General features: G+C 42.6%; 1 protein-coding gene across 2 annotated transcripts in view; it reads right to left on the bottom strand.

Annotated features, from left to right (window-relative positions):
• PLEKHG5 (pleckstrin homology and RhoGEF domain containing G5) overlaps positions 1-17,257 on the bottom strand; it is a 565,287-nt gene that overhangs the window by 163,028 nt on the left and 385,002 nt on the right. For both annotated transcript variants that reach the window (XM_078642616.1, XM_078642617.1), the window contains one exon: positions 13,304-13,467. In XM_078642616.1, coding sequence (XP_078498742.1) covers positions 13,304-13,467 — 164 coding nt within the window. The remainder of the gene's footprint in view (positions 1-13,303; positions 13,468-17,257) is intronic.

The raw sequence follows: 17,257 nt of genomic DNA, 5'->3' as shown, positions 1-17,257 counted from the left end.
AGCATCCTATCGCTCTGCTGAGGTCAGGAACTAATTCCGTGCCAGGGTGCCTGCTATCATACCTGGTGAAGTTAAATCGATAACAGACAATGATAATGGTGGCGAACCTTCATGAAAAGTTAAGTGTAGTGCCTCTAACTTGCTGTGATAAATCCTTTACCATGCTAGACAAATTACCTTGTGGGCACTGATAGTGTACCAAGGACTTTAAGTGGGATGAAAAAACTGTGGGGGGGCGGGGTGTCTCTCAAACGGGCGTGGCTGATGTAATTAAGAGTGTGGCTTAAAAACACTTGAGCTAAAATTCTGTGCTTAGCATAGTGTGCCGCCTGACTGGTACTTTGCTGTTTGTTAGTTGCATAAAACAAATAAGCAACAACTATGGCTTCGTTGTATATAATATTGAAAATGCGTCAGTTCTTGTGGAAGAGATTGTGGCTTAAGGGCTAGAGCTGCCTGGAGCTAGGGAAGCAGGTTCAAGCCTTGGTGTGGACTCATCATCCTGTGATTCAAAAAATTAACATGTCTTTGTGTATTGCAACTAACTGGTGCTCATATAAAGTGCTCAAATAACTTCGGGTCGAGTTTGCCATACATAAAACTGCAAAAAAAAGTTATAAAAACGAGACTGAAAGAAAAATAAGTCTCTTTGACGTTGCACCAAAGGCAGTGAACGGTGGTACTGCTGAATTAAGCTTTTTTTTAACCCTAAGGGTGAGGGCAACAATGGAGAGCCCGATAGCGACCCGTCTCACCACCTGCTTTTTAGAGCTGCCGATGCTGAGAACCGGCAGGACCTGGCCCACTTAAAGCCCTGAGTTTTACCCAAATTTGGACGTACATTCAAGTGCCCATATATACTGGTGGGAAGTCTGCTACTATTCACAGGCACTGGTGAATTATCCACCAAAATAACTTCCCCCAAGGCAGATGCAGCCACTTTGAGGGGCCACAGTGGTCACTGTGGACAATGCTAACCACAGACCACTGCCCAAACATGCATCTGTGGAGGTTACTAGTCCACTATCAAGACAGAAGAAAAATGTGCCATGCTATTTATAAATAAGGTTCTCAGTGGATTTTCTTACAAAAGTAAGATTCAACTGTAATGAGACTTGTGGCAAGGTAGGTACAACTGTAATGAGACTTGTGGTAAAGCAGGTACAACTGTAATGAGACTGGTGACATGGTAGGTACAACTGTAATGAGACTGGTGGCAAGGTAGATACAACTGTAACAAGACTTGTGGCAAGGCAGGTACAACACTAATGAGACTTGTGGTAAAGCAGGTACAACTGTAATGAGACTGGTGACATGGTAGGTACAACTGTAATGAGACTTGTGGCACGGCAGGTACAACTGTAATGAGACTTATGGCAAGGCAGGTACAACTGTAATGAGACTGGTGGCAAGGCAGGTACAACTGTAATGAGACTGATGGCGAGGCAGGTACAACTGTAATGAGACTTATGGCAAGGCAGGTACAACTGTAATGAGACTGGTGGAATGGTAGGTACAACTGTAATGAGACTTGTGGCAAGGTAGATACAACTGCAATGAGACTTGTGGTAAGGCAGTTACAACTGTTCTGAGACTTGAGGCAAGGCAGTTACAACTGTAATGAGACATGTGGTAAAGCAGGTACAACTGTAATGAGACTTGTGGCAAGGTAGGTACAACTGTAATGAAACTTGTGGCACGGCAGGTACAATTGTAATAAGACTTCTGGCAAGGCAGGTACAACTGTAATGAGACTTGTGGCAAGGTAGGTACAACTGTAATGAAACTTGTGGCACGGCAGGTACAGTTGTAATAAGACTTCTGGCAAGGCAGGTACAACTGTAATGAGACTTGTGGCAAGGTAGGTACAACTGTAATGAAACTTGTGGCACGGCAGGTACAATTGTAATAAGACCTCTGGCAAGGCAGGTACAACTGTAATGAGACTTGTGGCAAGGTAGGCACAACTGTAATGAGACTTGTGGTAAAGCAGGTACAATTGTAATGAGACTTCTGGCATGGTAGGTACAACTGTAATGAGACTTGTGGTAAAGCAGGTACAACGGTAATGAGACTTCTGGCAAGGTAGGTACAACTGTAATGAGACTTGTGGCAAGGTAGGCACAACTGTAATGAGACTTGTGGTAAAGCAGGTAAAATTGTAATGAGACTTCTGGCAAGGCAGGTACAACTGTAATGAGACTTGTGGCAAGGTAGGTACAACTGTAATGAGACTTGTGGCAAGGTAGGCACAACTGTAATGAGACTTGTGGTAAAGCAGGTACAATTGTAATGAGACTTCTGGCATGGTAGCTACAACTGTAATGAGACATGTGGTAAAGCAGGTACAACGGTAATGAGACTTCTGGCAAGGCAGGGCCCACGAGGAGAAGGTGTGCCCATGGCCACTGCAGCGATCGCCATCATGAAGACACCACATGGCATAAAAACGAGAGAGGAAGAAACATAGTACTGGCACTACAAATAGACTGTCTCTACGTATTCTGAAAATGTGACTTGGTTTTGGATACAACACACACTGCAGAAAATTGATGCGGCATTAGAAACTGATCTATGGATAATGGCACTTGTAACACAGCAAGGCAGCAAAACCAAGGCCTATCTGTCATAAAGACTCTAGAGAATTTGAGCTGGGCATTCGTTTTTCTCACAAAAGACAGCAGCAAACTCCAAGTATGATCAAAAATGGAGCAAGCTCCCCCAGCACTTGTTAGGTCAACATAGGGAATTCGGGGCAACAGGGGGCATTGGTGTCGGCATCAGTCCACCTCCTCACCAGGCCCCGTACACAGTTTCCTAGATTGCGCAGCCCTCCGTAGCTCACCCCATCCTACATTTCCAGCCCAGCCATCCTACATCCGACCCTGCTGCCACCCTATGAAGCTCCTCTTGCCACTGGTCGCAGGTGAGTGGACCTTCCATATCAACATTTCCTGCCTACGGGACATCCTGAAACAGAAACTGGTCTCGGAGCAGTGGCACGTTATTTTTTACTGAACATCAGTCATCTAAAATTGGGAAAACTCGCCCTACTTCATAATGGTCAAAATGTTCCAATTTCATCTGAATGGGCTTGATCAAAAAGAAAACCCCACTTAAAGCCTTAATACAGAAAAGTAAGCACAAAAACATGTGTTTAATATTGGCTGCAGCTATGCAGATATGTTTTCATGTGTCGGGATCCAAACTGTTTTAGTATCTGGGGCTACATTCAAACTCAGTCTTCAAGCGATTAAGAAAACTGGTTCTTGCCACAAACTTTAGCTCTAACCCAATCAAAAACGACTTTCTGTCCACCCACAGTTTTCATTGGACTACTTGGAGAACAAGACATTACACTTTTAGGTTTGTAGTTTTCAAGTTGGTCAAACTCTCGAGCCTCAAATTTTAACAAAATAATGCGTGAAGACATCCCTGAAAATTAAAACCCAAGACCATTTCCCTGATTATCCCACATACAACATTTATTAGGGAAAACAGGTTGCAGAGAAGCGAACAACCAACTAGTCCAAAATATTGCTGACTTATTTTATTCTGCCATCCTGACCAGCGAGAAGACCTAGCTGGACCAACTAGAAGTCAAGATGTATGCTTTAATCAAGATTGGTGCTGGGATCAAGCCATACCTGGAGAGGTTTTGTAGCCCAGCAGATAGAAATCTCCTTGTTCAAGTTCGACTGGGAATTTATTCAGAATTATTGCGTTTCCCCAAGGACAGATTTCCAGAGAGAAGATTTCCTCCACGTCCATGTAACAGCATCTCAACCTCCTCTTGAATGCACTATTATTTATTCTGTACCCTTTTCAAAGAATCTCGGAAAGTAATTTCTATTGCCATACTAATGTCAATGGGTCCTTGTAATTGCAGACCGGCCTTTCTAAATCTCCTCATGATTATTTATGCCTTTGATTTTGAGCAACGAGATTTATCAGACAAGCTCTTAAAGTAAGTGAAGTTTTACGAAAATATGTATAGTTAATGATCTGAGAACTCGTTACAATTGTAAAAAAAACCAAGAGAGTTACCTTAATAGTGTGCAGTTTCCTCATGTGAAATGTGTCTGTGTGGAAATAGATTGTCTATATATTTTGCTGCTTATTTTACACAAAATGTAATAGTATAAGAACCATTATTTTCACAGGGAACACTATCAGAGCTACTAGGATAATGCAGCATGGAGGACCACTTTTTGTGGCACGGGGATCTAAATTAAGCAGCAAAATGCAAACTATGTGGGACATTCTCGGGCAGTATTATTGTCATCCATTTAAGACAGAAATAATATTTTTGATTAAATCTGCAAATATCACAAAGTATATGGCGAAATATGTAGCAAATTATGCGGAATAAGCAGTAAAGCCATGGCAAACGCTACAGCCACAGAATCACATAAATACAGTGGCCCTCACATTGCCCGTTGTTTTAAGAATTTAATCAAGAAAGGTAAATAAAACCTGAACATTCTAATTCCAATCAGTTCCCACTATCAGCTGCACTTTGAAGGCAACAGCTTTTTTTATGATAACTACCCTGAAATAAAGATGTAATCTAAAAAATACATAATGGGTACCATGTGTGTTGTGGTCTATATTGCCATCTCGAGGGTCTGGTGACATATACAAACCACTCGGCCTCCTGCCTCTAGTTTCTGACGTCACAAGAACCTGTCAAACCTATCTTGACTGAATGTTTATCTTAATTTAAATTCTCTTGGGGAAAGGAATATATGATGGGCAGGTTAAGACCAATGTCAGGTCTTGACCTTGCCTTTTAAGAGCAAGCTTCGAGCCGCTTCGCTCTAGAACAGAGAAAAAGCGAATAAGGAAGAATCACACTGGTCTCATCTAGCGAGAGTAGTATTTCAAGTTTTTCCTAACCCTGGGCGTAGTTTGCTTAGTAGCACTACGCGTAGCTATGTGAAGTGTACTTCGCATTACGCGAGCTATGCGTAGCTACGCGAACTGCGTAGTGCACTGTGCAAAATGCTGTTCACCCTGATTGCACAGTGCGGACAAGCATTCAGCAATGTGCAATCAGTGCAAACCGCATCTTGCACAGTGCAAGCGGTCGCTTTCTGCCGCTATAGATGATTTCTACTCGAGCGGCAGCTTTCTCAATGCGGACAGGTAGTTTCTCATTGCGAGCGGTCGCGAGCATACGCGACCACTCGCAATGAGAAACCTGACCTCCTCGCATTGAGAATCTCACCAGGAGGTTTATTTTCCACGCTCTCGATCGGCAACTTGATGTTGCTGATCGCGAACGAGGAAAAGTCTCGCCGGGATGTCATTTTGCTCGCTCACGGTCGCCAACTTGCCGTTGAGGACCGCGAACAAGCAAAAAATGACCGCTGCACTACGCTACACGTGTTTGCACTGTGCTACGTGCAAGTCGCGTAGTGCGAAGTAGCGCAAACTAAGCGAGCGTAGCGTAGTGCTTCGCCCAGGGTTAGTTTTTCCCCAGTTTGAGAAAAGACCAGAAGCTCAATAATCTGTGGAGACTTCAGGACAAATGAAGGTATGGACAACTACATTTGTCTAGTGCTTAATGGAAGGACAGGATGCTGAAATGGCTCCTTATGCCCCTTTCCTCGTTTAAAAACAGTGGACAACTGAGCAGTGATTAAGAACACAGCTTGAAAATGAATAAGAGGGTAGCTAGTGAGCAGAGCTTACTTAGAACAGGTGGTTGCAAGTGGGGCCTGCTGGTACTCATTTGTGACTCATCAGGTTTTGACCCAGAACAAGAGAGGGTAAAACTGAAAAGGAGGAGCTCAAGAGGAAGTGAGAGACTGAAAAATAGTGAGTTAGAGAGAAAGCAGGGACTAAAAAGAACCCGTAAAACTCAGAGATAAGGATGCAGGGAGTGTCTGGTAGTGTAAGAAAGAGACATGAGGTGAAAATCCAGGATATGGAGCTTTTGTATTCGGCAGTCCCGGCATTCGTCATCACATGCTATGGATTCTTGAGAAACATGTTGTGCACTGGCACTTCTTATTTGACAAATTACTGCACTGCCAGTGGGGTCTCTCATACCCATAGGCTCCAGGTGACAAAGACATTTTTGTGGCACAAGAAATACCTATCTCTTGGATAGAAAGACTTCCTGGGGAACAAGCACAAGTCCATTTGAAGAGAAAACTATGAGGTGTCGGACTACTGCTGATGCAGGATGCCTATTGTATGAATACAGGAATGGCTGGTTAACACTGAAAGTGCAACATGAGAAGGTCATAACCTAAAGACATCATATATTTTCTACATATGCCTGCTTTCACGAATTCTTGGGTACTCAACATTGAAGAAAATCTGCATAGTTGACCTTGGCAGAACTCACGGAATTTCAACCAGTGGAATTCCCCGGAGTTACAAAGAAACTCAGCATAATTCCACGGAATTGCGCAAATGGGCCGAACTAGACATGTTGCTCTGCTCACGCTGTGATTTAGTGCTGGGAGCCCGTTCCGCTCTGTAAACTCAGCACGAATGGCACAATGCAGCACACCAGAGCGCGCAGCTTCTCGTGTTAATTTTGCTGCAGCTTGAGCTGATTTTTTACTCGAGAGGCAGATTTCTGACCGCGAACGATCCTGAGCGCCTGCATTGGAGAAATCTCGCTGGGTGCCCTTCTAGCACCCGAAAATTGTGCTAAGGGATGGAAAATCTCACTAGTACTCACCAACACACAGTTTTTGAACCATGCAAAAGAAAAAAACTCAGCCACGCTGCAGTTGGCAGAATTTGGTCGGAACTTTGCATTAGAAGCGTAATGCAGAGTGGGCAAAATTCCGTCAATTGCGCTGGCGGAGCGGAATATATCGCCCACCCCCTACTGCATTGGGAAATATTTTCCATATATTGGCTTCTTTACCTAAACACACCTTGTGAAAGTGCAGTCGCCAGGTACTTCAGAGCCATACAGCATGATCCATTAAAGGACACACTCACGTGTGATGGTGCTATTTTGTTGAACGTGGGCCTCTTGCCTTTAGGATCAGAACTACCAATAAAACCAATTTTTTCATAACCTACAGTACACATCAGATAACTGCCTGCTCCAGTGGGGATAACCTCTCTGCTTAAAGGGGTAAAGGTGACTCAACATTTGCCCAGCACTTGAGTCTACCAGGTTTAACAGTAAGAACCTCTCAGGGTCTTTCTAACAGATAAGCCCATGTTTGTACTTCCCACGCTACACTGAAACCCATCTTTATTTGTATTTTACATTTGCACCACACATCATTTACCATGATTATTCTTTACCTTTTAAAACGATGGCCACCGTAAGAACGTTATTGGTCGGAAGCGAGCAGTAGTGTAATCAGCTGAGATGTTTGCATTGCCAGTTAAATATTTGCTCCTTTCTCAAGTTCAGGTAGGACAATAGATCTATTTCTAGCAGAGGATGCAGGCTTTCTTAGTTGTAAATCATGTGTATAAAATATAAAAAGTGCTCAATAGCATCTGTCGTTTTACCATTTTCCTACTTAACACATTCAAGGTTGTGTCCTTATAAGAATGGTTAAAAAATATTTTTCCCCAATATTATTCTTTGTTCATGTCAGATTAACTTCTCCCACAACTGATTCAAAGACTGGTCGCAGATTTGGTGGCAAAAGTGATATCACACTTTAACCACAAGGACATTACAGAAAGTGACATAATTGGACCTTTGACCATGAATAGCAGGAGATTATGTCAAATGTCCTTTCACCTGGTGACACCACACAAAGTGAGGTATTGAGGACTGCTCTATAACTCAATGAGACATTATATTCATAAATCACAAGGAGGTGTACATAAAGGAATTTTAAAAAATCAATAGTGGTCATGCACACTGGTATTTAATCCATAGGGGCCATATATTGAATATGAACTTTTACTGAATTGGTTCACTCTTTATCATCATTATCAAGCTTTGATTTAGGTCCACTTGTAAGGCGCTACCACACTTGCCAAGAATAGAGCGTGCTGTTCAAATATTTCAAGAGGTGTAGCCTATGGACAGCTTGAGCTGTTTCACCACCCTTATATAGTGAAAATAAATTATGAATAAAAGAAAATCCACAAATCTATACATAGAGGTGCTTTGCATCAACTCTTCGTCCATTGGTCTGTCCAACAGTCATTTGCATTTTGCTTCCACCCACTGCAGCATGGATCAGCCATTTTATCCATTGGCTGCCTTGCATTGTAAGCTGTCACATTTTCCTTGATCACATATGCACATCCACCAAAAACAAAATGTACTGTACAGCCAATGTTGTAGTCATTCTTGAAATTTAACATGAAGGGCCTAATTATGAGTTTGGCGGATTGATTCTCCACCAAAAACGTGACGGATAGCCTATCTGCTGTATTACAAGTTCCATAGGCTATAATGGAATTGTAATTTGGAGGACGGGATATCCGTTACGTTTGTGACGGAGTAACTCTGTCCGCCAAACTCATAATCAGGCCCCAAGTCTTTAGGTTGAGTAATCGAGAGCCAATAGCATGTTTTCTATGTGCCAATAACAATATATTCTGAAATGCACATTAAAACTAAAAATGCTTCTATACTTATTCCAAGTGCACTTGCCTAAATAAGGACCTCAAACTGTTCTATTAAAAATGTCTGTATTTTTTTTCAGAATGGTTATTGCAAGCATATGGCCCACTTTAGGCGGTGTTTTTTCTTTTTCTTTCCGTGGAAAATCATTGCAATAATAATAATATTAACATCTCACTAGCTTGCCCAGAGTCTAGCCATGGATACCAGCTGCAAACACTGGCGATCCCCACATGACGAGGAGATGTGGCCCTAGTGGACAAACTGGTGAAATTTGAGCATACAGTGGAGAAGTGTGGCTCACTGGTTAGAGGAGGCAGACCTGGAAGCAGAGGTCAGCCCGGGACCAGGGTTCAATTCCCGGCTCGGCGGGTTCTTGAGTCCTAAAATGTCCATGGACTCGACAATTCTCGCTCCGGTGCCTACTCGATTCACGGGTTCACACTCTGCGACTCTGGGCAATAGCTTGCTTAATCTCCACAACTGCCCCTCGCGGCGGGATGCCTGGCCTTCACCTTGCGGATACCCTGCCGGGGTTATCTCACAGGGGAATACCAGGACGGGTTCCCTAAGCAAGTGCTTAGAAACCGCTCGGTGATTTGCGCTATATAAATTCCTGTACATTTACATTTACATACATTTCTGTGTTCTACTCCCGGTTTCAGCAATGGACAAAAAATATTTAATTCTACACAACTTTCTTTACCTTTGGACCAAAAAAGTATATAAAAGTATAACAAAGTAAAAATAAAAAAATGTATCAATATGTTTAATGTAAATAATACGCAATGAGCTATAAAGTACCATTCATCATCAAACGCTTGCACCATTTATCTGTGTACGCTTTCTATCTGTATAGGTTTTCATATACACAGACGAGTTGTTACGTTCAGCAATAGCAAATTATAAAATAAACATGACTCCAGAGAACGGATATTAAAAAAAACACAGATAATCAAAACATATCAAGCAACAAATGGCATATTTTCGCAATGTTTATAAAGTCGTAGATACATATAATTCAATGTAACGAATTGCTAGAGAATAACAGTATTATCTACAAATGTATCTTCCTATTTTAGAATTTTGTGAAAGAAATCAAAAATCAAACAGGATCAGAAGAGAAACTTTGGGTGCTGTCCCAACAAAATTCTTACAAAGATGTGCTCAAATAAAGTAAAGTTGAATCCAAGTAAACCAGGAATAACTGATGGTCGTACTTTAAAATCTGAATCAAGAGAATTTAACAATAGGTTTCAGCACCTGAATCTGTCAAGAATCAAAATAAATAAACTGATGATATGTTTTGCTGCACATTTTCAATTGTTAAAACTGTTAACGATCATCATTGTGCTCTCAGTTAAATATTTCCACTATTGGTATTTCCCAGGAGTTTTATTTAGTTGATGCTTTCAGGACTTGTTTTTCTGCTCATGCTAACAAGTACATAAAGGAAGTGCTCACCTCTGACGTTTTGAGCCACTTTTTCTCTTCCACTTCCTGGCCTCAAGATGAGAAAGTGTTGATCAGCTTGTTCGGTCGTATTATTTACCTTCCAGTTAAAACTGTAGGTCATGATCTTCCTTTTTCTTGATCTAAGTCCTTGGACGCGTATGCTCACTTCTTTTCACTCCATCACGCCTGCCCCATTACAATCCCTTAATTAGATACTTTAAATGAGTGCCTTTACTTTGCCTACCGAGCATGGTTCACTGTAGCTTTCTAGGGTAAACTATGGCCAAGTGGATGTGTGATTTAAAAGCTAATTATTTATTTTGTTAATAAAACTATTTAAGACTTCGACTGGAGTGAGCAAATTTCCTTTAATACCACTCTATCCTTTATATAAATGTTCAATGCATGGTCCTCTGTAAGGTGCTGCTGTCCACCCAACAACATATTGTGGTTGCAGGAGAAATATTCAATACGTTTTATATGCATGAAATAATATTTGGAACCATATATACACACCCAGGGATCACCCAGTGAGACCACAGGACCAGTGGAATGTAAAACCTACTAGTCAGTTCTGACTTAAAGGAACCACATATTAGAGAAAGCTGCCCCTGAGCCACAAAAGACACTTCAGTTCAGCTGTCAAAGCGCTAGACCTGGAAACCACTGTAATCAACAATCACTCATCAGACCCAAAAACACAAGAGTCCCCGTCCAATGCTAAGAGGACAGCATGTGCATAATACTGCAGTTGTGGTGGCAAGTGAGATCAGAAATTCAGACTTGAGTGCCTAAACTAAAGGATTTGTTCTAGCAGAATTTTAACCTTTTCCAATCAGTTCCATAAATAAAGGTGGTGCCAATTATCTCATAACTAACAAATCTAACCAACTAATCATCTAACACAGCTTTTAAGTAAAGACCCTGGTCTGAGTCCGTTATATACTACGCTAAACCAGGCAGAAGATACATTCAACAACCAGGAGAGAGAGTGTCCCCAAAACTTTGCGTTGGAGCCAAAAGCGACAAGGAAGAAAGATGACAGGTTTTCCAATGTATTTCAACCAAACGCTCTGTGATGGTGGATGGCTGAGATTGACGACATGGCTTCTTGACGTCCTGCCTCAGTGTCAAAGGATGAAGTTGAGATAAGAGGTGAGGATTTGCAGACATGATGGTTTGCTCTTGGCGACACGGAACGCCTGGAGCTCCCTCCCAATATCTTCTGCACCTCAGAGGTATTCCAGCTTTGAAATATGTGGCATTTGTCATCTTTCAAGGTTAGTTCAATACATGTTGATCTTGGCGTCCATTTAATATTTCTTCTGCAAAGATTTTGTGAAATGCAGACCTAGGCTCTTCCTCCTTTGTAACAAGTTTGTGGCATCTCTTCCCTCAGCTACGCTGGATACATTAAGCACACAGATCATGGTAAAACTGGAGATTGTTCGATGCTCACTGGACAGATATTCACACATTTCACAACTGTATAGGTAGTAGCCGATAGAATGAAAAATTGTATTGACAAGACTAATGATTTCTGAAACCTACTAAATAATTCCTGAGGCAATCATCAGTCCTAATCTAAGCCGTTTTAAATCAATCTTTTGTCTATTTGTAAACAAAATATGCACTACAAAGCGCTACTTATTTATACAAGGCAAAACCATGCACAAGTGCTCCCTGGTGCTTCCATATTCTGAACAAAGGACAAGGTCCCCTTTTGCGGACATAATAAATGTTAGTAAACACTACGGGAAACAATCAGCCATTTTTAGTATACATTCTCGTGGCCAAATAAAAAGCTTTTATTCCAAAAATAGGCTTTTGTGTGACATAAACAAAGAGACAATGAGATATAATGGAACCAGTGACTTTCTCAGCATGCAACTGTAAAGATACCACAATCATTGACCCCTTAAGCCATTTAAAATGTATTTTTTTTTCTTTGTGGTGGGTGGGATGGCATGCCGTCTGCCCCATCTCACTGGCCAGGCACCTTACTTTTATATCACACATTTGTACTCTAGTGTCTTCCACTATGTCATCTTTTCTGCACCAGTGGTTAAGGCTTTGTCAGAGGGTTACAGTTCACATGTTACTCACTTGTGCAAGCCTCACAAATTTTCAATAAACTAGAGTTGTGATTTTTGCTGAAATTCAGGAATGTCCATTGTTCCGAAATTACATATAGTAGTATATGGTCCTTTTAGAAATGTTGCAAAAACACACCAGGAACACCTTCCTTTTACCTCATGTAGTTACCACCTTTTTATATCCCCTTTTTCTACAACACAGTTAATATTTGTTTACGCATCGCAGCTCGCGAGATAATCACTTGTGCTAAGATAGGCGTTGTTTTGTCTTCTTAGGACCAACAAATGTGATACAGATCTTGGCATAATTATAGTAGGCACAATCGTGAACAGTAATACCTGCTTGCTTCTAGATTCTCAAAATTGAACAATGGCTCTCTTCTGTGTCCAAGATGTCACCTTGCAAGCTTAGTATGTTAGTAACTAGTACAGCAAATATATCCACCTTCAAAAACAGGAAACCTAAAAAGCCACCATTTCAAAAATCTGTAAGTTATGTAACTTTAATGAAGAAACAAAGAGATGGGGCAGGTTCTGTGATATTGTATGACTGTAAATAGCACATTGCGAGCCCTGCTGGCCCACCATCCAGATGTTGGGATGTACAGGTGTAAGACACCTAACTTTCATTTCATGCATTTACAGCTTTCATTTCTTCTCATTTTCATCTTTTTTTTGCAGCTTTGCAATTTGGCCACATTTTGAAATACACTATTAATTTCCAAATCCCAGCCTTTACTGTAAACATATGTTTAATGTTGTGTATTGTAGATGTTCACTGCAATGGTAATTTTTTCAGACATCTGGCATAAATCTCAGTCCAGGAATCATAATGACCATAACATCATTGTTATGCAATCCATAGATAAAATGGGTTATAAATCACTTTCTTCCTCATTTGATCATATTTTAAAACAAAGAGCCAATCAGAATTCTTGCATTCTATGGGCAATTGTAGGTCGACAAGTTTCTCCTCGCTGATCAGCATCTGAAGCTGTACTATCAGTGTGGTGGATATACAATTAACCATTTATGAACCATAGGATTACAAAATGCCCACACATGATACCGCAAGAGACAATCAATATGCAGCAGACGCTGGAGAAGTAAAAGGAAGAACTTCTTGATTCATAGCGCTTGTACTCTTTGTGAACAGAAGAATGAAAGCACCAAGACTTACCAGAATGTCGATACTTTCTCGCCGGAGTGATGTGGGTTCGGGCCTGTCCAGCGCTGGATTAAAGATGAATGGCGATGTGGAGCCGGAGGTTCTCATGATGGGTAAACTCAGGGATCTGAAGTCTTTCACTGCCTGCTCAACTTTCAGTTCATCACCAGGCTTGGCTGTTGCAAGAAAAGAGGAGCGGTTACTATCGGGAGTCAGGAGGAGTCATGTTCTGATACTGGTTGATGCGATTGCGCAGGGAATGTACAAGATCACAGTGAGATGCACAGGTCTCTGTTTCCTGAACTGTTGGTGGTTATGGATATCAGGATTCTTATCACCTCACAGCGGCTTCCAGTGGGAGCCAGGTGTACCTGCAAATGTGCCGTACTATGGACAAAGACCTTCGCACTAGGCACGACTACCCATCGGACACAGAATTTCATTAATTCAGGAGGTCTTCGCTTGTGTCAGGAATTACCTGACTTCAGAAAACAAAGAAACCTCTTCATCCGTCTCATGACCACTCCTAGGATCTGGATCCCGATTTCACCGGCACCAGACAAACCCTTTCTTTGAATAAAAAAAAAAAAACGTATCTGAAATGTCTGCTTTTTTCCTATCATTTTAACATTTTAGTCGTGTGCCCATCTCTTCAGTTCTTATTTCTACCTGGATTCTTTAATGTGATCTAATAACGTGTATATATATATATATATATATATATATATATATATATATATATATATATATATATATATATATATATATATATATATATATATATATATATATATATATTCTAATGTTTTGTTATGGTTCTTTGACTTCCATATATTTCTTGTTCATTTCTTCCTAATGTTGCTATACTGCATTCTGTATTTTTGTACCGTATATAATGGTGACATTACTAAAACACCCTGGGACACTTTTGATCTTGTTTGTACTATTAAAATATTGCTAACCAGTGCTTACTTTGTACAGGTATCTGGGGCGGTGGGCACCGGCACTCGCTGTTGTGACCAAACGTCCTTCTTCAACATTAGACTTTGTGGCTCAAAACAAGTGAGAGAGATGCATAAACTAAGGAAAAGACCGAATGTCCAAGGGTCCCTGCGTGGTTGACCTAACCGAATAGGGTGATGAGGAGCAAACAGTTTGTGATGGGAAGAGGAAGGCCCTACCTTGGCACACGGATTGCCTAGAAAGTCCATGCCCTCTGGCACAAGAGCGCCTGCCCTGCCGGTAACACCACACAGCTGCCAGCGCCGCCACGCCTTACAGTAAACCGGCAAACCACAAGACTTTATTTCCGTTCGGTGCGGGATCATTTGTGGACACAGGGAAGAGCTTTTACTGGAAGCAAAACTTAAACAAAGGTTGCACAGACATGCTGCAGTGTCAGAGCGAGGCTGCGCGCGGAGCCCCGTCTCTGCAGCAACGTCCAAACAAAAAGTTTTAGGATCGCTATCAAAATCCGCTGCAATAAACTCAATTTAGATTCCGGGCTCTACCTATGTAATGCGATAATCGCGGCTCTCAAAGTGCAGCGACAACAATGTCTTTGATGCGGCTCACAAGAGTATAACCGCGTTCATGCACATGCCATGTGCCCGCCGAGGGTGCTCTGGGCGGCAGTGGCTGGCACTGGACGGTGCCCCGGCCTCTGGGACTTTCACAGCCGGGGCCCGTCGGGGAGTCACGCGCTCCCTCCGTAGGCCGGGCCCCCCTGCGATCAGACACCACCTTATGATGTGATGTGTCATTCAAGTATGAAAGCAAAACGAGGGCGCAACTCGGCGAACAGGTGCATAAACACGGATATTCTGTAGAGAGGGACTGTCTGGAAGGAAGTCACTGGAGAGAAACTGACCAGGAGCAATGCAAATGGAGCTAACGCCTCATGCAGGATCTTTCTTATGCAATTTCATTGTGGCACGTGGCACGTGGCACGAACGGAGATGTGCAAATGTGCATTATGCCTTCATAGATGGGTGGAGTCTGGACAATGCTCAAACCCCTCCTCGGATTCTTCAAGAGGTGTTGCAAACCTGCAAACCCTCCCAACCGTGCCAGGCGTTCTTGAAGCCCGGACGCTGTTTCAAGGTGTTATGTATCCTGTCGGGAAAGACAAAGGACGGCAGATCGGCATCTCGCCATCCAGTGGAATTAGCACTGTAAACTGCCTCGTCATCAATGAAAATGGGGCTTTGCTATTAAAAAACCTATAAATACATATGTCGTAGCAGAAATGTGGCATCATACACAGAAGCGTGGAGCCTTGGGAATAATCACATCACTGATGACTTCATTCACAGAATGGCTTCAAGAACCATTCACACTCCCACTCACACCCCTGTACCACCTCTCATACACCCACTCACATAACCATTGACAGACCCATACAAATACACACATAACCACTCCGATTTCAGCCCGGGGACCCTATCCCCTGGGGCCTGGCCACATCTGCCTGGGTGCCCTAGCCCCAACCGAGGGCACCCAGTGTGTGCATGTTGAGGACTGCGGGGGAGCCTCAAGGGTCCGCGCTTTCAGCCGGCAGCCCATCTCCTGCGGCCGCATGCCTGAGGGTAGGGAAAGAGATGAAAACTCCACTTCCAGCATGCGGGAGTGTTCACTTTTGCTTGGCGGGAGCGGTCACAGATTCTGCCATACAAAAGCAAACAGCTGTCTTCTGAGGGTGGGCATCTCAGTAGATAGCAGGAGCCGGCCCGCGCGGACCCTGCTCCTTTCTTGTGCAGGGGCAGGCCTTGGGGTGGGGGGGGGGGGGGGGCACAAAGCCATATATTGTAATTGTATTGTATTGTAATTGCATTTGTATAGTGCTTACTTACTACCCCATACGAGGTGTCAAATCGCTTTTTTGGCGAGTAGCACGCTACTCCGGGACCCATAGAGGATTAGTGTTGAATTAGTAAAGTGAAACATGCAAGTACATTTTAAGTGGTGGATAGGTTAGTCAGTTATTGGGATTCGGAAGGATAGCAGAAGGATAGAGGAGGAAAAACGGTTTGTATTTATATAGTGCTTGTTATCCCTGATGCAGTGTTGAAGCACGCTACTCCGGAAAGCCATAAAGGATTGGTGGTGGATTAGTATGGTGAAATATGAAAGCAATTTGAGTGGTGGCTATTAGTCAGTTATTTGGAGTGAGAAGGGTAGCGGAAGGATAGAAAGGGAAGAAAGGTTTGCATTCATATAGCACCTGTTACCCCTGATGGGTGTTGAAGCTCTTTTCTGGCGAGTAGTACGCTACTCCAGAACCCATAAAGGATTAGTGTTGAAAATTATTTTAGTGAAATATGAAGTCATTTGAGTGGTGGATATGTTATTCAGTTATTTGGCTAGAGAAGGGTAGGTGGCGGGATAGAAGAGGGAAAGAGGTTTGTATTTATTTAGCGCTTGGTACCCCTGATGGGGTTTTGAAGTGCTTGTTCATGAGGAGTCCCACCTTCGCAGCCTCGAGGGTCCGCCGGCTGTCTGATCGTGCAGCTGGTGTTGAACAGGAGATGCCGGGTAATGACACTATGTGGTTGCAGGATGGTTTTCCCTGTGATTGTTTGAGGGAGTGACTTTGTGACGCGCCCATTTGGGTTCTAATTACAGTACTACCAGTCCCAGAAGGCTTTGGGTGTAATCAACAGGTTGAATAATTGATATAAAAGAGGGATTACGCTGGTTCAGTGCTTGGTTTGCCATCATTTGCCTCACCCTGCCCATGATGAAGGGCGTCTATTACCCGAAGCACTTCGGCTATAAGGGAAATAGTGCCTGCATACCTACCTTGCGAATGGAGTAGTCCTGGGTGTGCCGACCAAAAAAAGGGGTAGCTCAGCAAAACCATATATATATATATATACACATACATTCATACATCAATGCAAAAACAGGACACACCAGTAAGATTAAAGGCTTTAGTCCCAGTTTTTGCTTCTCAATATCAGTCAC

The sequence above is a fragment of the Lissotriton helveticus genome, chromosome 5_1 (assembly GCF_964261635.1).
Source record: "Lissotriton helveticus chromosome 5_1, aLisHel1.1, whole genome shotgun sequence".
NCBI lineage: Eukaryota > Metazoa > Chordata > Amphibia > Caudata > Salamandridae > Lissotriton > Lissotriton helveticus.
The sequence above is the reverse complement of the archived record's forward strand: the minus strand, read 5'-3'. Positions and strand labels throughout refer to the sequence as shown.